Source organism: Peromyscus maniculatus, chromosome 11 (genome assembly GCF_049852395.1).
Source record: "Peromyscus maniculatus bairdii isolate BWxNUB_F1_BW_parent chromosome 11, HU_Pman_BW_mat_3.1, whole genome shotgun sequence".
Lineage (NCBI taxonomy): Eukaryota > Metazoa > Chordata > Mammalia > Rodentia > Cricetidae > Peromyscus > Peromyscus maniculatus.
The window spans coordinates 89,493,485-89,518,474 of NC_134862.1; the positions used below are offsets into that span (position 1 = coordinate 89,493,485).

The window sequence follows — 24,990 nt, forward strand, 5'->3', positions numbered from 1 at the left end:
GCACATATAATCTAGATTTTGCTTAAAAAAAAAAAAAAAAAAAAAAAACCAGACTGCCAAATGGCCCTTGTTGACGCTAGTCTGTTATCTGCCCAATGACTAGTTAACATTTTATGTCCTTCAGTGTTACATGTCATTAGTGCCCATCACCACATATTTCACATTAAACATTCCAATGCTAACTTAAACAGGGGTTAATGACTGGTACTTGAATAATTTGTTAATATACAGCATTTTAAAATAGCAAGACCTTTAGATTTACACATTTTCATTACCATTAAATGTTTAATAGTATAGCTATATGCCTGATTGTACTCTGGTTTTGTTTTTGTTTTCTGAGACAGGATTCTTTATTCAAATATTTCCAGGCACTCTAGTTGATTGTTTTTCTATGTGTCTCAAGAGGTTTTGTTTTTTGTTTTTCCAGACAGGGTTTCTCTATGTAACAGTCTTGGCTATCCTGGAACTCACTCTGTAGACCAGGCTGGCCTTGAATTCAGATTTACCTGTCTCTACCTCCCCAGTGCTGGGATTAAAGGTGTGTGCCACTACTGCCCGGCTTCTCAAAGAGTTTTGTCTCAGACATAAAGTGATAAATCAAATCACTGGATATTAAACTTGTATCTATAAGGTTAATAATAAAGACCAAAAGCAGGTATAGTTTAATGTATTTTAATAGCAAACTTACAGGAACAGCACAGAAGACAGACAACATTAAAAACATGTACTTGCATGTAGGATAACTCAGTTAGAAAAGTATAGTGAATGGATGGAATCTACTGTATGATAAAAATGCTACAAACACCATTTAGTTGCCGTCAATAAGAAATTTACTTATTTTAAAAAAATCCAAATGCTGGCATTGTCCAGAAAATTTTAACAGGTTTATTTATAATTGTTATAAAGTTGAACTGTTGAAATGTGTTCACTGAAACATTTTGCTTGCATTAATGCTTTACATCTTGCATTTATATTAAAAATTCACACACAAATGAAAATGGAAAAACTGCCAATACCTGATTTCTGTCCCCTATTTTTCCACTCGCAATCATATACTTAGGTACCTTTTGACCCCATGGAAAAAATATCTAACATTCAGAACTACTGATAACAGGAAGAAGAGGAAAAAAATTTTTGAGAATGAAATGTTTCCCCTCATAGTGGACTCTTAAGCACGTTCTCCGCGTATGCGGCGTGCTAGCTGGATATCTTTTGGCATAATTGTTACACGTTTGGCATGGATAGCACACAGGTTGGTATCTTCAAAAAGGCCAACCAGATAGGCCTCACTTGCCTCCTGCAACAATAATAAAGAAAAATTACTATTATTGTTTTCAACACTTACATAATATTAAAATCCTTTAAAAATGACTTGTCAAGACATTTATCAAATGTTTATACTAAAAAGCCCATGAAAATGCTTAAAGTTCATAACGTAACTTTTCTTTCTTTTTCCTCTATGTGGCCCTGGCTGTCCTGAAACTCAATCTGTAGACTAGGTTGTCCTCAAAACTCTGCCTGCCTCTGTCTCCCCAGGAGTGCTGGGATTAAAAGGCATGCACCACACCACCACCGTCAAACTTCGTAAGTTAATAAATTTTTGTAAAATCACACAAAGCACTAAGACACTTCAAAGAAACCAACCAATTCTACTATTCCCATCCTTACAAAGGGAACTGTATCCAGCCCAGCATCTCTTCAATAGCTGACACCATGGCAGCTGCAATATGGAGAACAGGTCCCCCTCACATAGACTCTTTTCTACTGTCTTGTTCATATTTTGGAGTGCTGAGGATTGAACTTAGGACCTTCTCCTTGTCCTTTTCTCAGCTCTGTAAGAGTACTTAAGGGTCTAGGAATAGGCCACAGATGGGTTTTTACTTTGATCTGTGTGACCATCTCCAAAGTACTTTCTTCCAAATCCTTAATGCCCTCTAGAATGCTGATCCCATGCCCCCCGGCCCCCCACAATTTCACTGTGAGATTCCCCAGGGCATTTTTTTTTTTTTTTTTTGGTTTTTCGAGACAGGGTTTCTCTGTGTAGCTTTGCACCTTTCCTGGATCTCGCTCTGTAGACCAGGCTGGCCTCGAACTCACAGAGATCCACCAGGCTCTGCCTCCCGAGTGCTGGGATTAAAGGCGTGCGCCACCACCGGCCCGGCAGCATTTTCTTATTCATCCTACCACCTAAAACTTGCTAGTTATAGAAACCAGTCATTGACACTTGTCATGTAATGTGATGTGATGAGGAAAGGGGGGAACCGAAGCTTGGGACTCCTGCCGACAACTCACAAGTGCGGGCATTATTTGTTCCCCAGGAGTCACATGATGGAAGCAGACAGCCAATTCCTAAAGGTTGTCCTTTGACCTTCAGACACATGCCACTGTACATGTGTGCATAGCATGAAACACAAACAGCTTCATTTTATGTTTCTAGGGTTCCTAGGGTAGGAATTGGTAATATAATGTAGCCTAGTGGCATCGCCTTTCACCAATAAAAACCAAGGTTCTGCTTTCTAAATACCAACAAAGGAAGTGAAGAGGAGCATGGCCCAACATAAAATATACACAAAGGGAAAATCCTGAAAGACTACTGTAGTCAAGAGGGCTTTGTGCACGCTAACTAGGCAAGTGCTCCAAGCTGGAGCTGTATGCCTGCTGCTCTTCATTCACATTCACGCCTTTGTCCTCTGTGTCTGTAGAACTGAGTGGGAAGGCATCATGTGTACACACAGAAGCCAGAGAGCTCCCTCAGGAGCACATGTGCGCGCGCATGAGGCAGAGATGGACACGGCTGTCTTTGACAGTCCTTACCACATTCTTTTTTGAGACAGTTTTCTTATTGAAACTGGAGCCTCCAATTCAGCTAGGCTGGCAAGGCAGCAGGTTCCAGTCTGCCTAGCTCCAATTCCCCGGCACTGATGATATTCTCTACACACTGTGTCCCTCTTTCTGTGTGTACTGGGGATCTGAACCCAGGTCCTTACGTGTGTACAGTAAGCACTTTCATGACTAACCATCTTCCGGTATCAATCTTGTTTTTTGAGACAGGGTCTGTCACAGAAACCCGGGACTAGCTAACCAGGGCCAGGGAGGTTGACCTGTTCTAGGCTGAGTATTTACAAGCATCCAACACCATGGACAGCTTTTTACATGGGTGTCAGGGATTGAACTCAGGCCGTCGTGCTTCTAAGACAAGCAGTTAACCACGCCATCTCTCTAGCCCCTAGCTTCATCCTTTAAGGAATCCTTAGTACCTCACTTCTATAAAAATCTGCCTCGTGCAAAATGTACTATTCCTGTATGTCTTTAACACTTAGGAGTCTTACCTATCTTATTATATAAGTTCTAGCTCCAAACTATTCCCTGAAGGAATGTGTTCTTGATAATGAAGTCACACCCCAGTTCCTTGACATCCACACTGGTCCTACTATGTATCAGTCACCTTTGAACATCCTTCAGTTAATTTGGTAGAGATCTCTTTCTACGTAATGCTTTGTTCCCATGGAGAGGTGGTTTGTTTGCTTTCTATACCTAGCCCCTAATTAAACATCCAGCTGGGCCCACTAGTTCAGGACTCTCCCTACTCTGGAGGCTGAGGCAGGAGATCATATGTGTGTTCAAGGCTAGCCTGGACAACTCAGCAAGACCCTGCCTCAAAAACACTAACAAAAATTTGTTCTGGGAATAAGTAAGATTCCCAGCACTGCAAAACCCCAAATCCCCACAACGCTTTTCTGTGTAATTCACTCAGATCTTACATATTCCAAAAGCAAAATCTTACTATTCAGAGACTCATTCTTGGGCTATTCTACAAATGGGTTAAAAACTCTGGAAAGTGGACTGGTGAGATGGCTCAGTGGGTAGTTGCTTGTTGTCAAACCTGACAACCTGAGTTTGACTCTTGGAAACCCACATGGTAGAAAAATCAAGTCCTCCATCTTGTCCTCTGACTTCCATGTGCACATGCACACATAAACACAATTGTAAAAATAATAAAAGTGAGTTAAGTACAATATATTGGGGCCTACTCTTAGGGGTTTACAACGTAGAAACCATTTTATTTTGTTTAATTCAGCACCAGGATTACGCAAACCTAGAATAAAATGTGTCTGTGAAATGTTGCCCAAGCTTCAAGTAAGTAAATAGGGGTCATGTTTCTGAGACTTCTAAGAGTTTTGTTCTAGTCAGGTGGTAGTGGTGCACACCTTTAATCCCAGCACTTAGGAGGCAGAGGCAGGAGGATCTCAAGTTCCAGGACAGCTAGGACTGTTACATAGAGAAACCCTGTCTCAAAAAACTAAGAGTTGTGCTCTAGATTACTCAACTCACAACACATATATATTCCCAATTCTTTTACCAAATGCTCCTAAATCCCTTTATAGCACTAAAATTATAAAGAGGTGTACACACACACACACACACACACACACACACACACACACACACAGAGCATGGTAGAAAATAACTTTAATCCCAGAGGCAGGGGATCTGAATTCCCAGCTCAGGGTCTAAATAGTAAGACTCCGTATGAAAATAAATAAATACTGTCACATTAATTTATAATAAGGAATGCAACTTTGAAATGGTAGAAGAGTAAGTTACGATTAGACATTAATCCATCACATTTTTTTGTTGTGTTTCGACAGGGTTTCTCTGTGTAGACTTGACTCTCTGGGAACTCACTCTGCAGACCAAGCTGGCCTTAAACTCAGAGGTCTGCCTGCCTCTACCTGCTAAGAGTGCTGGGATTAAAGGTATGTGCCACCACACCCAGCTAATTTATAAGATTGAATACATCTATGCCTTGACTCTTCTGTTTCCAAACTGTCCATCCTTAATATAAAAACATTTTAGTTCAAGCTCCCTGACACTTAGGGTAAAAGCTAAGCTAAGTGGTCAATTCTCCACAACTTCTCTGCCTCTGAATTACACTTACATTCCTTTCCCTTTAGTGGCATAGCTCTCGACCTAGCTTCCTTTACTGATGAGCATGATCCAAACATATTAAATGGAAAAGCTGGGAGCAAACATTTTAGTTATGGTTTTTTGAGGCTAGGTTTCACTCTAGCCCGTGGTGGTCTTAAATGCATAGTGAACTCATAAGACTCTTCCTACCACAGCCTCCACAGTACACTGTGCCAGAACTGGTGGCACAAGTCAGCAATCTGAGCTGGCCACTCAGGAAGCTAGAAGAAAACTGCATATTCAAGACAAGGTCTGCCCGACAACTACATGAGACCCTGCTCACAAGTAAGAGTTGGCCAGACATGGTGATGCATGCCTCTCATCACTGTGCTCCAGAGGCAGAGGCAGGCAGATCTGTGAGGTCAAGGACAGCCTGGTCTACTAATTTAAGTTCAAGAACATCAGAACTACATAGAAAGACTGTTCAAAAAAAAAAATTCAGCCGGGCGGTGGTGGCGCACGCCTTTAATCCCAGCACTCGGGAGGCAGAGGCAGGTGGATCTCTGTGAGTTCAAGGCCAGCCTGGGCTACCAAGTGAGTTCCAGGAAAGGCACCAAAACTACACAGAGAAACCCTGTCTCAAAAAACCAAAAAAAAAAAAAAAAAAAAAAAAAAATTCAAAAAAAAATCAAAACCAACCCCCCCACATTAAAAAAAAAAGGCGGGGGAATAGTTTAGGTAGTTACTCAAGCTCCATTTAGGACTATAAAACAAAAGTATGCTGTTCTAACTGTCCTACCTCCTTTACTGTTGTGATGTTATTGTGTGTCTAAGTTACAAATTACTGTTTAACATACAAAACACCACAATATCTAAGTAATACATAGGATTTGAAATCATCCGTTTTTAGGTATCTTAGAATGAATGCTGGGGAGGGGTAACTGAAGCTATTTTTAATTTATTATGTGTGCCTGTGTGGGGAAGCCTGCTTGTACATCCATGTATTCATGCCAGTACCGCGAGGTTGTTAAGATACCCTGGAACTGGAGTTAAGGTGGCTGTGAGCTGCCTGATGTACATGGGAAATGAAGGAAAAACAGTAGTGCTTTTTAACCACTGAGGCGTCTCTCCAGTGCTTAGAATCTTTTGTTTTGAGACAAGTTTCGGTGTAGCCCTGGCTGTTGCGATCCACCAGCCTAAGCCTCTGAGTTCTGGGATTAAAGGTGTGTGCTACCACACCAGGTTCCATGGTTCCGCCCTTCCACCCCCACCCCCACCAGAGACAGGGTTTCTCTGTGTAATTTTGGTGCCTGTCCTAGATCTCACTCTGTAGACCAGGCTGGCCTTGAACTCAGAGATCCACCTACCTCTGCCTCCCCAGTGCTAGGATTAATGTGTTCTTTTAAAAAGAGGGCCTTTAATCCCAGCACTCAGGAGGCAGAGCCAGGTGGATCTCTGTGAGTTGGAGGCCAGCCTAGTCTACAGATTTAGTTCCAGGGCAGCCAGGGGTAGAAAAACCTGTCTCGAAAAACAAAAACACAACAAACAAAGACAGGATCACAACATGTATTATTTCAGGTTAGTCTTGAACTAGCCGTGTAGTCCACCCTGATGATGACTAAACAACACCCCCTGCCACTATTCATGAGTGTCGGCATTACAGACCAGCAAGCCCCATCATGCCCAACTTAAATTGTGTAACTCTAAAGCCATAAACAAAGTAATTTGTTTTTAAGAGACTAGGTCTCACTGTGTAGCCCAGGCTGGCCTTGAATTTCTATCAACACCCTTGCCTCAGGCTTTCATGTGCTGGAATTATAAAGGTGTGAGTCATCATGACAGATTATAAAGTGCTGTGTGGAATCCTTCATCTGCTTGTATATCCTACTTCTACCAGGAAATGTCTATCCTTTGTGTCTTGTGGTACTAGGGCCTAAACCCAGGGCCTTGCACATGCAGGCAAAGGGCAGGACTATAGACAATATCTCTAACACTCCCAGAGCTATAACCTTACAACTAATCTGTATTCACATACATATACAGGAACACACACCCACAAGAAAAACTTACAAGGAAGATCACTGTGGTCTAGAACCTTACAAAAGGGTCTCACTGTATGGAGTCTTGGCTGGACTAGAAGAACTCAGGAGACCCAACTGTTTCTCTACCTCCCTAAGTGCTGGATGAAAGGCTACCACCCCAGCAAGATCCCTCTTTCAGAACTGGGGTTGTGACTGGTTAAGAGAACTTGCCTCGACTGGCAGTGGCATGTAGATCTGAGTTTGAGGCCAGCTCGTCTGTAGAGTGAGCTCTAGGACAGTCAGGACTACTCAGAGAAACCCTGTGTGTGCGTATGCGGAGTGTAAGCTTGCGTAGAATGTACAAGGCTCTGGATTTGATCCCAAGTACCATATAAAGCAGGCATGGTGGAGTATGCCTGTAATCCTTGTCTTCAAGTGGATACCAGAAAACCAGGAGTTCAAGGTCACCCTCAACTACACAGCTGGCTAGGTATTTTAGAATTAACCTAAATAAAAAAAAATTCATTCACTCAAAAATCAGAGGACACTAAAGTAATAAGATGTGCACATTTTGCTCAAAATGACACTTACTGGTAACCATGTAACAAGGACATTTACACATGAATGACTTTAAAAAGACAAAGAGTTCTCCCACCAAAATGTTTAGTAATTTCAATTGACAAAGCTTATTATTTGCATTTAAGCTATTAAAAAAAAAAAAGCTGGACTTCCAAGCACAGTCTACCAACAGTAATTAGAAAACAAAAGTATCTCCTTTTGGTAGTCTTAGTAGTTGTGATTTATTCACAGGAATTTATAAGCAGCTATTAAAACAAAAAACAAAAAAAAAAATAAAAATAAAATTCTGAGGAACAATATGAGAAGATTTTGGTAGTTGAAATTTCAGTCATTTCAATCCACTGTCAATTTAATGGATGCCGATTCCTGGCATCCACCAATCAAATGAAGTTTAGCCTAACCATAGAAACAGTTCGACCAATTATAAGTCAGAGTGGAATCCACCTATCCAAAATATTTCTCATATATAAAGCACAAAAGCTAGGACAGCAACAGCAAGCAACCTTGAAAATCCTCCAATGGGATACGCAGCAGCGCACGACAATCTGCACCTTCACCTACTCCTGCTTTCTGACGGTGCGGTTAGGTTTACCATATTTTAAGATACAAGGCTAACTATACCCATGCATTTGTCCAATCTTTGTGTTTATTTCACATTCTAATCCTGCCATAAGTCTTTAGTCTCCAGACCCAAGATTAAACCCACACTATGCTTCCCATTTAATGTGAATTCTATAGTTCCCTTTCAAACACTGCAAGTGTTCAAGTCCATGTTCAAGTCCATCATTCACAGATCCATTTTAACAGTAATTGGTTTTTTTTATAACCCCACCCCGTAACAGTAATTGTTGAATACTGCCTATTCTATTTAGATACTAAACTACATCCTAATTTGCTTCTTTACATCCAGGAAGACATTTCTTTGTCACTACTGATTGAAAGTGACTACAAATAGAATTCTAGTTCTCTATCCTAATGTCCTGTAACACCCATAAACCAAGCCAGTTTTTTAAACATGTTTTTAATGCAAGGCTAAAAAATTTTTTGATGGTATAACTGTATTAGGCTTTGGAATCAAATTAGGATTTTAATTTGTGTATAACTTTGAACCATTTATTTATTTAGGTTTTCAAAAACAGGTTTCTATGTGTAATCCTGGCTGTCCTGGAACTCACTATGTAGACCAGGCTGGCCTCAAACTCAAAAATTTATCTGCCTCTGCCTCCCAAGGGCTGGGATTAAAAGCTACCAATACCCAGCTACCTTGAATCATTTAACCTTTAAATTTCATCAAGAGTGAATCAACTACATCTTAGGTTTATAATGATAAAGTTACATGAAAACAAGAAAGATGTGTAACTGCTCTTGGTACACATCATGGATAAAAATCAATGGTCTTTCCACCCCATCAACTTACCTGCAAAGCACCAATAGCTGCACTCTGGAAGCGCAGATCTGTTTTGAAGTCCTGAGCAATTTCTCGCACCAGACGCTGGAAGGGGAGCTTGCGAATCAGAAGTTCAGTGGACTTCTGATAACGTCTGATTTCACGGAGTGCCACAGTACCAGGCCTTCAAAAGTTAACATTAAAGTTGTTACTAAATCCACATACGACACAAAAAGTAGTCAGCTTTAAAGAAATGCAGTAATTTTTCAAAAAATGAACCACTCAACTATTCTTCAGCACCGTATTTCACAGATCAGTTTTATGACCTGAACATTCAATTCTGTTAAGAGAAAGATCACTTTTAAAATCAATAAACATGAAATGGCAGTTTATCAAAGCCTACATTTTTACTTGTGTATACACGCACGCACGAGCCAGTCTGAGCTGAGAGTTACACAACTTTGAGCTGAGTGTGATACTGTATGCTTGTACCAGAACTCAGGAGGCAGAGGCAGGAGGCTTGATACCAGCCTGATCTACATAATGAGTTCCAGGTAAGCCCAGGTTACAGTGAGCTCTGCCTTTAACAAAACAAGACTTAGGAACACAGTTGCTGTTAGGCTGGTAATAAAGATGGCTTTAGGCTTTTCTGAGTTTAAGCATCACTTTCCTATGCCCCATCTGTGCCTTAGATTTTAAAGCCCTAAAAGACTTACCAACGCTATTTACAACGCTTTACTTAAAACAGTTGTATTTGATCTCCCAGTATTCTATCATCGGTCAAGAATAATTAAATTTGAAAACCTGACTTCACATTGTTTCTTCTACATGGAAGAAAATTTTCTAAAATTAAGCCATTGTCTACATTTTTTTTTTAAAACTCTAAATCTGACTTATTTCTTCTACTCTATGAGCTCTTCACTTTAACATCTGTCTATGCAAATTTGGGAAACTTGTGCCCTCTAATGGCAGATGTCCTTAATAACAGTGCTTACATCAAAATAAAATGAGGTAATAAAGGAGGGAAAAATCCCACCAAGTAAGTATGTTCAATGGGGACTTTACTGGTCTCCCTAGAGTAAGTTATTACTTTACCACAAGCAAGGAGGGGCAACTTAAAAAAAAAAGTACGTGTGTGTATATACTTACACACAAATTATATAAACATACACACAAAATCATTTATACATACAATATATGCACATATAACTATTTACTAGTAAAAAATTTAATAATGGCTAGTTAAAAATTCTAGTTATGTCCTATTACCAGGTTAAGTACTGGATCCCTTTAGATTACAGCTTCAAAATGTTATCGATAAAACCTGATTATCAAGTTACATGTATTCATAAACGAACATATGCATATATACATATTCAAGCATTAGTGGATATTCAAAAGTGAGAAACATCTTTTCCCCAAAGCAAAAAGTATGACGGTTACCCATCTTCCTGTTAAATTACACGGACATACTGTTTAGACACTGTCCTATTCCTCCCCCTTTTATAAATACCTGTAACGATGAGGTTTCTTCACCCCTCCAGTAGAGGGCGCACTCTTGCGAGCGGCTTTAGTAGCCAGTTGTTTCCTGGGTGCTTTACCACCGGTGGATTTGCGGGCAGTCTGCTTTGTACGAGCCATGGTATGGGCACCTCCTTACTTACCTACCAGTATTAAAACAAAAAACAAAAAAAAAACCCCATCATATTCAACTAAAACATACACATTTTCCTGCCAGAATCCCCTCCCCCCCAACCTGGAAACTAATCAGTATAGAGGAGAAAAAAAGCTGTTATATAATTAATTCGAAAGGGCGCGGATTAGGTCTACTACCCAGATACGACTTAAATCAGAAAATTGTCAGCATTAATACTCATAATGCCAATTCCAAGCGACAAACGGTCAAAACCAACGAGACCACCCCAATAGGTTTTGGTTCAATTTCTTTAATTAAAGTAAAAATTAGAAACGTCTGCAAACATTCGATCACAAACAAGTCCAATGAACGAAGCCACAAACCACAGAAAGGTCGAGTCAAATTACAGCCAGAAAAAAAAAAAAAACGGAGGGGGGGGGAGAGGTTTCAGCGGCCCCCCCCGCCCCCCGTTCGCGGCCCCCCTCGCGCTTGGCAGTTGGATCGCTGTAAATATCTGAAAACATTCTTGAGGTTTGTGTCTTTACGGTTATGTTGACAAAAAGGCGTCTCGAAAGACAAGAACAACAGCTATTGCCAGGGAGCATTCCACAAAGCCCGTCCTCCCGGGCTTCGCTATGGAAGCCGCCTGCCCCGCACCCAGGCTTAATTAGCGCTCGACACCGGCCGCCCGGCCCACCCCAGCACCACATAAACTTTTGGTTCTGCCTCCCCCGGGTCCCTGGGTACCGGGTCCCCGACCTGCCCGCCGCGGCCCCCGCGCCCCGCGCTGGCAGCCAGCGACTCGGCTCCCCAAGACCAGCACAAAATGGAAACAATTGCAAACGTATCCGATTCCCTTCCAAAGAGACAAACAGCAAATCGTTCGAAAATCCCCTGCCACGTGCCGCTCTTCCAAAAAAAATACCAAAGTTCTTTTTTTGTTAATCTGAATTTTATATGCATCAAGTTTCCTTTTCTCCCCCCCCCCCGAAAAAAATGTTCTTACAATTTTTCTTCCTTCCATTTTAAAATGGGGAAGAGAGAAACGGGGGGGAAAAAAAATATGGTCGGTGACCAGAGAAGAGAGACAAGATGGTGAAGCTCAGCCACAACTGTGGGGAGGCAGCAGAAAGCGAGTTAGCCCGGGGTGGGAAGCGGCGGCGATTTTTACCCCTTCCGCGCCCGAAAAACTGCGGCCCGGGACCCGCAGACGGCAGTTGAGGGGCTCGCGCGGGACGTGGTGAAGGTCTGGGGTCCCGGGAAGGGGCGGCGGGCGGGATTTCACCGAAGAAAGAGGAGCCCGCGGCGCGGGAGGGCGGACGGGCTCGGCAGCGCGGCGGTGCCGCTGCTGGGCTGAGGCGGAGAGACGGGGGAGCCGCCGCCGCCGCCGCCGCCGCCGCCGGGGGAGAGGGAAACTCGCTCCCCCGGCTCCCTTCCTGCGCCGAAAAGTTTGCGGGGCGAGCCCGAGGGACTGCGGGGATGCCCTCCGTGGCCCGCTACGGAGACCCGCGGCGGACGGGGCCCCGGCTCCGGGAGAGCGGGCAGACGGAGGAAACTTACCCCCCCTTCTCCTTCGGCTGGAGCTCTGCAAGCGAGAGGCGGCGCTGGCGTGAGGGAGCGGCGGCGGCGCGGCGACGGCTGCGAACACAATTGAAAGATGGCTGACACCGAGGCTAGCCCCCTACACGCGCCGCCCCGCCCCGCGCCGCGCGCCAGCCAATCACACACAATGGAGGGAAGGCGCGGCCCCGCCCCCCGAGGCCCCCCGCGCGGCCCCGCCCCGCCCCGCCCCTCCCCCCGCGCGGCCCGTTCGCTGGCGCGCGCTCGCTCCTCCTCCTCCTCCTCCCCGTCCCGTCCCCCGCCCGCGCGCCGCGCGCCCTCCCGCCCGCCCGCCGCCCGCCCCCCTGTCTCCCGCCGCCCCTCGCGGTGTGTGTACAAACACAAAAGACACGCCGAGGGGCCCGCGGGGCTCCGCGCGGAGGGGCCGTCCGGACCCCAACCCCCTCCCCGGTCGGTTCCCCCGGGCCGGGACTCCCAACCCCTCCGAGGGCAAACGCCACGGCGACACCCCCCCCCCCCCCCGCCGCCGCAGCCGGGCTTCGGGGGACCGAGGGGGTGGGGGGGATGGGAGGGCGGCGCGGGCCGCGGACCAGCGCCCGGCCCGCGCGCGCGGGGGTGGGGGGGGCGAGGAGGGGCACCCCCCCCTCCAGCTCCCCGCGCGCGCGCGCGCGCCCCCGAGGCGCCCGGCCCGCGTGGGGGCGGGGAGGAGGCCGCGGCCCGGCCGGCGGGCGGGCAGGCGGGCGGGCAGTCGCCGCGCCCCAGTGGAAAACGCGCCCGAGCAGGAAGCTGGCAAGTAGGAGCCCGAGTCCCGCGCCCACCACTCTCGCGCCGCACCGTGCCGCGCTCGCTCGCAGCAGGGGCGGCGGGGGGGGGGGGGGACGGGACCCGCGGTTCTCTTTCCCGCTCTCGCTCCCCGCCAAGCGCGGGCACGTCCGGAGGCTCGGGCCAAGTCGCCTGAGGACAAGTTGGTGGCGGACTCGAGCCCGGGCGAGGCGGGGCCGCCAGGTGCAGCCTTGCGGGGCGGAGACTGCCAGCTTCGCCCGGTGGCGGCGGCCCCGGGGCCGAGGGACGGGGCTCTCACCCTCTTTTCCCTCCCTGGGCCGCGCTCGGTTCGCGATGCAAGATGGCTCTGGGTTTTGTAAGCCCCTGAAACAATGTGCAACGCGTAGGGCTCGGCTGCCCGTGCCCAGCCAGAGCGGGCCTTTCAAGCGCTTCGCCGTTGGAGAACTGCCGTGGAAAGCAATCGGGTGACGTGGTAGTTTCATGCCAGCCCTACGAGGCTGAAAACGGCAGGTATCAGGAAAAGCGGCTGCCGAGCCTGCTCTTTCCCGCTTTCCCGCTGCTCAGTCGCTTGGGCGACACTGCATAGCTCAAGTTCTCATTAACTGGCCCACAGACATCTGCACGATCCCCCAGATGGTTTTGACCAGCTCTGCAACTCTGTGTGAGGGCTTTTCGGTGGAAGGAAGGGTCACGAGAAGATCCCATAGGGTAGTGAAGGAGATCAATTTCATGGATGACCTCTCAAAGCTGTCTTGTCATAAACACTATCCTGAAACAGATACGTGGAAATCAGATATGAGAGAAGAAATGGATTTGTCCAAGGTCAGTTAAGTGAGGAGCAAACCCTGGAGAAACAAAAAAGAAAAAATCCAGGCCTCCTGTTTCATTATTATTTAATGAGTGTTAAGTGTTGATGTGATGAACACATGCAATCTGCGATACTATCCTAAAAGCACATATGCAAAAAAAAAAGCCTACACTGAGCTGCCAGTGAAGAATTCCTGTAATTTGAGCCAAGACGCATTTTTTTTTCCTTTTGCTTGTTTTTGTTTTGTTTTCAGGAAACTAAAATATTTGTTGCTGGATTTATCCAAGAAGGCTGTTACATATCAATTGAATCAATCATATCTTCAAGAAATGATAATGTGTCACGGATAGTACTCTCCGTGTATGCTTGCTAGATCTTCCCATGCTTTATCCCTGACTTTAAATCATTCTAAGGGGTCCAAGGACTGTGTCGGGTGAGCTACTTCATGTAGATGGTGGGCTCTCTGAAGGTGTCCATCTGTAACATGGAAGTAGTAATATTTATTTGTATGAAGGTAGTCCACAGGCTCTTTCTGGGAATATGACTGGTTATCCTTAGTAACTTCAGGAAGTTTTCCAAATTTGCCCTGTATGTACGGCATCCCAGCTCTGGTCAGTGTGGTTTTGGAGGGCAGGGAATGTTGGGTGAGCAGCACCAGTAGCAGGCAGTCCTGCCCTGGTTGAGTCTTTCTCTCTGGAAGCGTTGCCTTCGCCAGGGGCTAGAATGCCTTGGAGCCCCAAGAGTGGCAAAAGACTGTAGCTAAGGGAAATGGAGACATGTTTCCAGTTAATGGAGGGCAGAAGACCTGCTACTGCAAAAAAAAAAAAAAAAAAAAAAAAAAAAAAAAAAAAAGCCCTTTTCTTTTCAAAAAGGATTCTTAAAGGGCACTAATCTTTGCTGTTCTTTTAGAGGCTCTCCCCGGATAGCTCTTGGCTTAGCCTGGAAATGACATGTAGACCAGCAGGCTGGCCCCCTCCTCACAGAGATCTATCTGCCTCCTAAGTGCCGGGATTAAAGCTACATGCCACCACACCCAGCTACCAGAATCCACTTCTAGAGATCAGTTCATGGCCTCAACATTTGGAGTTTATAATAATGGGAAGGAGGGGAGCAAAAGCTTTGAGTTAAAATATTTCTCCTAGGAATAGAATAATTATGACCACTAGTTAATAGTTGCTTATAAATGAAAGGATAGGATGAATTACCAAAACTAGGTGTAATGGTACATACCTGTAATCCCAGAAGTCCAGAATTAGATGCAGAAGGATGGTTGGGAGTTTAAGGCTAGCCTGGTCTACATGAATTCCAAATCAGCCAAGACTACATAGGTTCTATCAAAAATACAAAAACAATGTCAATCACTACTCATTCTTTGTCTGCTGTTGACCAAGCACAAAGAACACTGCCTGTTGGAGGATGTTTCTGGACACTTAACACCCTCTTTGTTGTGTTGATTTAAATCTACCATTTGTTTATTTGCTTATTGTCTGTTTCCTGCTGGAAAGAATATAAGCTCTAGAATAGAAAGAGTTTTGTCTGTGTCTTCTACTGATGGCACATTACCCCATGGCATACCCACTACCACATTGGTTTGGAGCCCCCTTTCTGCGGGCTGGAACTGTTAGGAAATCTCACCCACTCCCATGGAGGTTGTCATATACAGAAGTAGATGAAATAGTGTAATTTACTCCTGTGTACCCATTTTATTGACTCATGACCAACCTTGTGTTCCATCTGCACTGTTTTTGTTTTGGCAGTTTCTCACTATATAGCTCAATCTGGTTTTGAACTCATGACCCTCTGCCTCAGTCTTTCTGGCATGTACCACCACACCCAGCTCCAATGAACCTTTTGGATATCATAACCTATAGATTCTCCTGTGCTCACACTTTGTTGAAAAACATGGATCTTTTGTCCTGTGGCCTCAGATCCTCACCTTTCTCCAAAACTCTTTTTGTCTCGCCCAGAAAATAGTAGTCATCTGTATGAGTGCTCAATCCAAAAAGTGGAGACCACCTCCTAGGTGGTCTTCTGCCTTCCTGTGAACTTTATTTGAGAAAGTGTCTCTTGTCGGCCCAGCAGCTTTGCTGATCCTCCTGCCTCCACCTCCCAGCTGCTGGGAAACATGTGCCAACACACCTGGTTTTGTATGGTGCCAGGGATCAGCCCCAGAGCTTTGTTCCTTTGTGCTAAGAAAGCATTCTGCCAACTGAGCTACGTCCTCTGCTCTGTCTTCCCTTTCTTTTCTTAGCAAATGCAATCCTGGGATGGGATGGGATTTAATGCCAAGACCCTGAGTTTGATTCCCCACAAAACATTTTCTAAGTGTGCTCTAAATACAGTTAAACTGTTTTTTGAGACAGGGTTTCATGTAGCCTAGGCTGGCCTGAAATTTGTTATATAGCTAAGGATGGTTTGTCTTTTTGTTTGTCTGTTTTTTTGGAGACAGGGTTTCTCTGTGTAGCCCTGGCTGTCCTGGAACTCTCTCTGTACACCAGGCTGGCCTCAAACTCAGAAATCCAACTGCCTCTGCCTCTTGAGTGCTGGAATTAAAGGCGTTGGCCACCATGGATGGTTTGTCTTAAATCCTGATCCTCCTGATTCCATCTCCTAAGAACTAAGATTACAAATGTGTGCCCACCATGCCTAGTTTTATGTGATTATGGGGCTCAAACCCGGAGCTTCTTGCATGTCTGTCAAGCATTCTACAAACTGAGCTACATCCTCAGCCACCATCTAAACTACTTAAAGGATATTAAATTTTTTCCCTTATTTTTATTTTATGTGTACTGATGTTTTGCCTGCTTGTATGTCAGTACACTGTGTATGCAGTGCCCTCAGATGTAGTTGATATATTGTGCACCCCAATAAAGTTATCTGGGGGGTCAGAGAACACAACAGCCATAATATTAAACATAGAGGTTAGGCAGTGGTAGCACACGCCTTTAATCCTAGCATTCCAGAGGCAGAGATCCATCTGGATCTCTGTGAGTTCAAAGCCACACTGGAAACAGCCAGGCATGGTGACTCATACCTTTAATCTCAGGAAGTGATGGCAGGAAGCAGAAAGGTATATAAGGCCTGAGGACCAGGAACTAGAGCTGGTTAAGCTTTTAGGCTTTTGAGTGGCGGTTCAGCTGAGATTCATTTTGCATGAGGACTCAGAGGCTTCCAGTCTGAGGAAACAGGATCAGCTGAGGAACTGGCGATGTGAGGTATCTGTGGCTTATTCTGCTTCTCTGATCTTCCAGCATTGACCCCAATACCTGGCTTCAGGTTTGTTTTTATTAATAAGATCTTTAAGATTCGTGCTACACTCAGAGTCTGGAAAAGGACATCGGATTCCTCTAGGGACTGGAGTCTACAGATGGTTATACTGGAAATCGAACCTGGGTCCTCTGGAAGAACAGCCAGTACTCTTAACCACTGAGCCATCTCTCCAGCCCCCTCAAGGATATTTTTAAATAATGATGTAGGTCATATTGCAGAATGTTAAGCAGACCCTGCAGCTTCTTTGGAAACTATGGAAGTGGGCCCACACTACAAATTGATAGGCTTACCTAGTAGGAAGTCGGAAATGGGGGTCTGAACCAGCCCTGACTGGTTTCATTTAGGGATCCTTGGACCCTCCTCCCCAACACTGGAGGTATCCCTCAGACTCCCTGGCCATGATGGGTTGTGATGAAGTAGGACAAGGATTCTTCTTGGTGGTGCTCAGTCTTCATGTGGGTTCAGCAGGAGCTGCCCCTCATCTGTCTGCTCAGCACAGTGAGGACCAAGGGACACAAGAGTGTGCCACCTCTGTTCAGGCTGACCTCCAGTGAGCCCCACATGGGGCTACTCCCAACCAGGGACACCGGTCCAAGGAAGGAGGAGGTCCCATCTCCTGGCACCTGTGTGTCCCATAGTGAAGTCCTCTGGGCTGCTGTGTCCGGTTTCTTGTCGTCCCTCAGTCTGCATCCTTACCTTCCTCACCCCTCTCCTGTGTTATGCTCTGTCAACTTTCATGTTTTTTCCTTCACAGAAATGTAACAGCTGGTGTGTGTGTTAGCTGGACTGTGATCTCTCTGGATTGTGAACTTAACGGGTTCCTCAGGTTTAAACCCTGTGCTTTCTCGGTCATCTTATCCATACCTGGGTATGGAGTCAGTCGTAATGTGCGCCTCTTCTCTTCCCCTAGGATATCCAAACGTGAAAAACGGAGCCCCTCAGAGTCTGTATTTCTTTCTCCTTTTTTTTTTTTTCTTTTTGGTTTTTTCAAGACGGAATTTTTCTGTGTAGCCCTGGCTGCCCTGGAACTCGCTCTGTAGACCAGGCTAGTCTCAAATTCACAGAGATCCACTTGCCTCTACCTCCTGAATGCTAGGATTAAAGGTGTGTGCCACCATACCTGGCTTGAGTCTGGTGTATTTCATTAGCAAGTGAAATGGAAGAGACCATTGTACAGGTCTAACCATCACCATTTATGTTCCATGAATCTCAGTACTCATGAAGTGACTGATGGCTTCCGCTCTTGCCGTTCTTCCCAGTCCACACACCCTTGGATAGTAACTGACCACTGAGTGAGTAGGCTGGAGATACCCTCCAGGACTCTCTAAATGAAGACATGGTGGTTGTCCTGGCCCAGCTTACATCTTGATAAACTGGGTAAGTGTGCATCTGTCTTGAGGAATGAGTGATGAAAATTAAAAAAAAAAAAAAAGTGGAGACAGGTACTCTCTGTAGTCCAAGCTAGCATCCAGCTCCCAGCTTCAAGTGCTCAGACTATAGGTGTGCCCACCGTGCCCACCGTGACCGTAGTGAGTCCTTGTGCCCACCATTACCGTAGTGAGTCCGTACACATGCAGGGTTCCAGTGAAGCCCTTCTTCCCTCACCTCTCCTTGAGGTGCTGAGAATGAAACCCAGGGCTTCACACACACTAGACAGGCTCTACCACTGAACTTGACAACGGCTTAAAAGGGGGAAGCAGGTAAGCATCACTTTGTTTTCTAACCTACAAATTAAAAAGAAGCAAAACTCTACAGGGAAAAAGTATCATGAGAAATTAATTAAATACTTAAAAAAAAGTATTCCCTTAGCAGGGTTTGGTGGCACGTGCCTTTGATCCCAGCTCAAGAGGCAGACACGGGCAGATCTCTGTGAGTTCAGGGCCAGTCTGGTTTACATAGAAAGTTCCAAGATAGACATAGTTATGTAGAGAGACCCTGTCTAAAAAAAAAAAGAAGCATTCTCTAAACAGTGTGGTGGCACCTGCCTGTAATCCCAGCACTCATGGGTAGAGGCATCCCCCAGTACATGAGACCTTGAAACAAACAAGTATTCCTCTTTTAAAAATTCAGTATAGAAAGGAATGGCTTTAATCGTGGCATTTTCATATGTATGTATCATCACACTTTGTTCTAATTCATCTTCCCTGCTGTCCCCCCACCCCCCTGGTCTCCCACCTCCATCCCTCCTTTCTCCAGTGGTGCCCCTTCTGTCTCTGTCGTGGCATTCCATTGCCCTCTTAAAAAGTATTCTCCTTGATCTTGGCATGATGATACACATCTGTAATCTCAGCACTAGGGAAGAAAGAAGCTGGAAAATGGGTTTTCGGTCAGCCTGGGCTACATAGTTAGGGATGGAGAGATAGATCAGCAGTTGAAAGGACTGGCTGTTCTTTCAGAGGACCTATTTTCAGTTCTCAGCACCCACATGTCAGATCACAACGGTCTGTGTCTCCAGTCCCAAGGGATCCAATCTTCTGGCTTCCGAGGGTACCAGGTACACATGTGATACATAAATATACACACAGACAAAGCACATAAATAATTGAAAAACAGACAAAATGTTTTTGGTTGGTTGGTTGGTATTGGTTTTTTGAGACAGGGTTCCTCTGTGTAGCCCTGTCCTGAAACTCAGAGATTCACCCACCTTTGCCTCCTGAGTGCTAGGATTAAAGGCCTGTGCCAGCACCTCCTGGCTCAAGTATTTCTTATCCAAGAATCAGACTAATTGTCCAAGTTCAAGAAAAGCAGGGGTGTAACTCAGTGGGAGAACACTTAGGTAGAACGCAGGAGTTCCTGGAGTCTATCCCAGTACTGCCGAGAAAGAGGAGGGAGGGAGGGAGGGAGGGAGGGAGGGAGGAGGGGAAGGACGGAGGGAAAAAGAGCCCAAGAGAGCAGGGTCAGTAAGTGCTGGCTTTTCCTGTGTAGAAAGGAGGAATTGAGTTTCTCTGGTAGACTTGAGAGTGAAACCAGAGATCAGCAGCCACAGAAACAAGAACTTGGGTTACCTGGAACCTCAAAAGCACCTGGCATTGGTTTCTTCAGTAGTCTAAGCAATTGTGTCCTCATTTTTTTAGTATCAAAACAGAAAATGACGACTGGAAAGAAGGCTTGGTTAGGAACTTTTTTGCTGCTTCTCCAAAGGACCCAAGTTCAGTTCCCAGCACCCATATCAGGAGGTTCCCCCCTGTTTGTAATTCCAGCTCTGGGGGATCCAGTTCCTCCTCCTGTCTCTGTAATACACTATAATACAATAAATTAAGAAAATAAAGTCTTGGGCTGGAGAGGTGGCTCTGCCCTCTACACTCACCCCTGTACACAGATGCACATGTCTATCATGCACATGAAAGACTACCTGAGCCAGGTGGTGGTGGTGCACATCTTTAATCCCAGCACTCGGGAGGCAGAGCCAGGTGGATCTCTGTGAGTTCGAGGCCATCCTGGGCTACAGAGTTTTTTTCCAGGAAAGGCACAAAGCTACACAGAGAAACCCTGTCTCGAAAAAACAAAAACAGAACAAAACAAAACAAAACAAAAGGAAAAAAGAAAGAAAGAAAGAAAGAAAGAAAGAAAGAAAGAAAGAAAGAAAGGAAGAAAGGAAGAAAGAAAGAAAGAAAGACTATCTGTGTTAGTGCACATTATCTATCCATAGTATTAAGAAGCCTTCCTTCCCTCCCTCCCTCCCTTTCTTTTTGAGTCTTGCTATGTTGCCAAGGCTGGTTTAGAACTCAAGATCTTCCTGCCTCAGACTCCAAAATGCTAGTATAAGAGGCATGTGCCACCATAACTGGCTTTTTACAAGCTCTTATTTGATTAAGGTTCATCAAAGTTATTAGAAATACATGTTTTAAATCTTAAAAATGACCACATTCAATATTTTTTACCTAATAAGAATTTGTAGGGGCTGGAGAGATGGCTCAGAGGTTAAGAGCACCGACTGCTCTTCCAGAGGTCCTGAGTTCAATTCCCAGCACCCACATGGTGGCTCACAACCATCCATAAGGAGATCTGGCGCCCTCTTCTGTATACATAATAAATAAATAAATAAATCTTAAAAAAAAAAAGAATTTGTAAATATTTGAAAAAAAAATGCTCAGCTCCTCTAGTCACCAGTGAAATGCAAATTCAAGCTGTTTGGAAGGCCGGTGAGATGGTTCAATGGGTAAGGCACTGGCTGCCTAGCCCAAGGACCTGAGTTTTATCCCCAGAGAGAACGAACTCCCAGAGGCTGTCCTTTGACCCCCTGCGTTTCCAAGCATGTGGGACAAGCTGAGCACTCTTGGGATCACCAGCCTTGTGTCCAGCCCCACTCTTTGTCTTGCATGCTTGGAAACCTGGCCATACACTACTGGAATGGCATATATTATGTCCCCAGAGTGACATCTTTCAGGCACTTTGGTAGCTTCTTGGATATGCATACCCTTGTTGGCCTCAGCAGGTTTTCTGATACTCTTTTTTTTTTTTTTTTTTTTTTTTTTGTAGAAGAAAGTTTATTTTGGCTCAAGAGTTACAGTCCATCATAGCAGGGTGGCGCCAGCAGGTAGCCTGTGAGTGGCCAGGGCAGGAAACAAAATGCTCACATTGTGAACCACCAACACAAAGCTCTCTGATATTCTTCAGGTGAATCCATAGATTTGAACCCTGACTGTCCTGGAACTGGCTCTGTATATCAGGCTAGCCTTGAACTCAGAGATCTGCCTGTCTCTGCCTCCCAAGTGCTGGGATTAAAGGTGTGCACCACCACTGCCTGGCATAATTTGAACTTCTTGATTTGCATCATTTTATAGGGTTTTCTAGGTCAAGAGAGTTGGGAGTCATTTTCACAGGTCATCTTATGCTGCTTATATGGAGAGGCAGGGAAATGTATAGATAAAAGTAAAAAGGGAACTATAAGAAGAGAGGAAGGGGTCTGAATGGAGGGGGAAGGAGGAACTAGAGAGAGTAATAGGATATTTATGTCATGAAAGCAGAAGGGGGAACTATTTCAGGGGAGGAAGGGGGCTACTAAGAGAAGAAATAGGGATAGGGGAGGCAGTGGGGTCGAATAAAAAAAAAACTTTAATATATATATACATATATATGTGTGTATGTATAAGTGAGACTCATTACTTTATATGCTAGCCAAATTTTTTAATTGGCCAGTTTTTCTTTTCTTTTCTTTTCTTTTTGGTTTTTCGAGGCAGGGTTTCTCTGTGTAGCTTTGCGCCTTTCCTGGAACTCACTTGGTAGCCCAGGCTGGCCTCGAACTCACAGAGATCCACCTGGCTCTGTCTGCCTCCCGAGTGCTGGGATTAAAGGCGTGCGCCGCCGCCGCCGCCGCCGCCGCCGCCGCCGCCGCCACCACCACCACCTGGCTCAGTTTTTCTAATGTGTTACGTAAATATAGTAAAGAACTTCACAGGCTGGGCATGGTGGCGCACGCCTTTAATCTCAGTACTCAGGAGGCAGAGGCAGGCAGATCTCTGTGAGCTGGAGGTCAGCCTGGTCTACATGGCTAACTAGAGTTACAATCCAGAACAAAATATATCCATATCTTTGTGCGTGTGTGCACGTGTAGGTGTACATGGAGGGCAGAGGTCAATATCCAGTATCTCCCTCCATTGCTCTCCACCTTATTTTTTGAGACAGGGTCATTGGCTGGAGCTAGAGCTTGCGGATTGGCTAGAGTATATGGCCAGCAAAGCCCCGGGGATTGGATTCCACAGCTTTGTGCATGGGTACTGGGGATCCAAACTGAGGTCCTCATGCTTGTGTGGTATGTTACAGACTGAACCATCCCCCCAGCCCTTGAACCCATATCCTAAAGAATAGAAATGATGGTGCACAGTATTAAAAGCTGTGGTAGAGTGTGTGCCCGGGTTCACTCCCTCACATCAGGGGAATAAAAGCTGCAGGAATTGTGTTTACTTGCCTGCAGTGATTTTAAAAAGGGATAGTACCTAGACAGAAGAACCATAGTACCTAGACAGAAGAACCGTCCTATAAAGAGGGTGAATAACAACACATTCTCCATGGGTCCAAAGTATTGGTACTTGGTAAACATCCCTGACTTCTTTCCTTCTTGACACGTAGGGGCTACTATTCCACAGGCACCAGAGGTGTGCGTGGACAGGCTGACTCCAGTGGAGGACCCAGCCATGGGGTCCTAGAGCTCAGGCACATGGTTTTCAGAGCTACCAAATGAGACCAGAGGGCTAGCACCAGCTGGAAGCGTCATGGAAGTTGTGGTTGTTGTTGTTCTTCTTCATCATCATCATCATCATCATCATCATCATCATCATCTTTTCCAGACAGGGTTTCTCTGTTCCCCTGACTGTCTTGGAACTCACTCTGTACATCAGGCTGGCCTCGAACTCACGGAGACCTGCCTCCTGAGTGCTGGGATTAAAGGTGTTTGCCACCACTGCCAGCAGCTTCTTTTCTTGAAAAACAAAACAAAACAAAAAACAGCCAACTAACTGAAGTTGGGTGTGATGGCAAAGGCCTGTAATTCTAGCATCTTGGAACTGTGTGTGTGTGTGTGTGTGTGTGTGTGTGTGTGTGTGTGTGTGAATAGAAAGGATTGTCTCCAGCTCAAGACTAGCCTGAGATACATACTGTGTTCCAGGCTAACCTGGGCTATGAGAAAGACAACAACCACCACAGAAGAAAGAAGATCCTCCGCAATTTAAACATTACCCCTCCTTAATTCATCAGCTTCAATTCAACATCTATTTTCCTGTGTAACACCCACTGAGAAGGGGGGATTGACACTAACATGTGACTTCTCCCAAAACTGTCAGCCTTGGTTGTTGATGGTGAGTGACGGAGGCAAGCACTCTTATTAGCTGAACTGTGTCCCCAGCCATGGAGATTGTAACTCCATGGCAGAGCCCTTATTGAGCATACACAGAGTCCTGAGTTCCATCTTCAGTACCACAGAAGTAAAAAAAAAAAAAAAAAAAAAAAAACAGCCGAAGCCACTAAGTCATTCGAGATGAGAGGAGACTGAAGCTGCAGGACCCTGAAGCTCAGAAAGCTGAAAGGAACCTTTCTTCCTGTCCCACCCGGCCCCTTGGGGCTCCATCAGTTGGCTCTGTTTCCTGTTCTTTGAATTTAATAACCCGAGATGGCCAGCTGTGTCCCCAAAACACCCCCTGCTAGTTCCTCTCCTTCATCTGGGCTGGCTTCTGGGGCTCCCGAGGAAAGCAGGAAAGACTACCTTTGCCCGGTACCTACCCACACTGCGTCTGCTCAGACTGAGGTGGATCCTTGGCTTTCTTCTTACCCCCTGTAATTCCTGACATAAACACTTCGAGTCTGAAAGGAAACGCTGTGCAGAGCTCTCCGCTTTCTCTAAGGAAGTGTTAACTGTGCTGACACCCACCTCGTTTCCTACCTGGCTTTGCTCTGGCACTTGCTCAGGTCACTGCTGCTGCCTCTCTCCTCAGCAGCCTCTCTTTCTGTCAGGTGGCAAACCTGTAGCGTGGGGCCCAGAAGGGCGTTCGCTGCCACGTCTAAGAACCTTAGTCCCATCCCTGAGACTCCCATGATGGAAGGAGAGAATTAGTTCCTGAAAGTTGTCTATGGTGAGTGTGTGCCCACCTACATACCCACCCATAAATAAATAAATGTAAAATATTACTTTAAAAAGGCAAAGCAATAGTAAAGATGAGACACACTGCAAGAGAAATGTGGTTGATATATTTTGCACCCCAATAAACTTATCTGGGGGTCAGAGAACAGAACAGCCACTAAATTAGACATAGAGGCCAGGCAGTGGTAGCACACACCTTTAATCCTATCACTTGGGAGACAGAGATCCTTCTGGATCTCTGTGAGTTCAAAGCCACCCTGGAAACAGCTAGGCATGGTGATTCGCCTTTAATCCCAGGAAGTGATATCAGGAAGTAGAAAGGCATATAAGGCCTGAGGACCAGGAACTAGAGCTGGTTAAGCTTTTAGGCTTTTGAAGCAGTTCAGCTGAGAGGCATCCAGTCTTGGGAAACAGGATCAGCTGAGGAACTGACGAGATGAGGTTGGCTGTGGCTTATTCTGCTTC

General features: G+C 45.6%; 1 protein-coding gene and 1 long non-coding RNA gene across 5 annotated transcripts; one reads left to right on the plus strand and one right to left on the minus strand.

The window, feature by feature from the left end:
- Positions 1–656: 656 nt before the first annotated feature.
- Positions 657–12,941, minus strand: H3-3a (H3.3 histone A). 3 transcript variants are annotated; one of them, XM_076548090.1, is made up of 5 exons: positions 12,926–12,941; positions 12,092–12,169; positions 10,409–10,559; positions 8,926–9,079; positions 657–1,297 (listed from the first exon to the last, which is right to left on the minus strand). In XM_076548090.1, exons 3-5 carry the CDS (start codon positions 10,534–10,536, stop codon positions 1,169–1,171), a joined length of 411 nt encoding a protein of 136 aa, XP_076404205.1. In that variant the 5' UTR covers positions 10,537–10,559; positions 12,092–12,169; positions 12,926–12,941; the 3' UTR covers positions 657–1,168. The 3 variants fall into 3 exon arrangements, with proteins under 3 accessions (XP_076404205.1, XP_042114658.1, XP_076404206.1); XM_042258724.2 differs by lacking the exon at positions 12,926–12,941 and having other exon boundaries at positions 12,092–12,239; XM_076548091.1 differs by lacking the exons at positions 12,092–12,169; positions 12,926–12,941 and adding an exon at positions 11,703–11,835.
- LOC143267844 (uncharacterized) lies at positions 12,907–23,899 on the plus strand. Of its 2 annotated transcripts, none has more exons than XR_013043454.1 (3): positions 12,907–18,329; positions 18,569–18,652; positions 20,027–20,220. It is a non-coding gene; the product is annotated as an uncharacterized LOC143267844 (long non-coding RNA). The 2 variants fall into 2 exon arrangements; XR_013043453.1 differs by lacking the exon at positions 20,027–20,220 and adding an exon at positions 23,022–23,899 and having other exon boundaries at positions 12,909–18,329.
- The last annotated feature ends 1,091 nt before the right edge of the window (positions 23,900–24,990 follow it).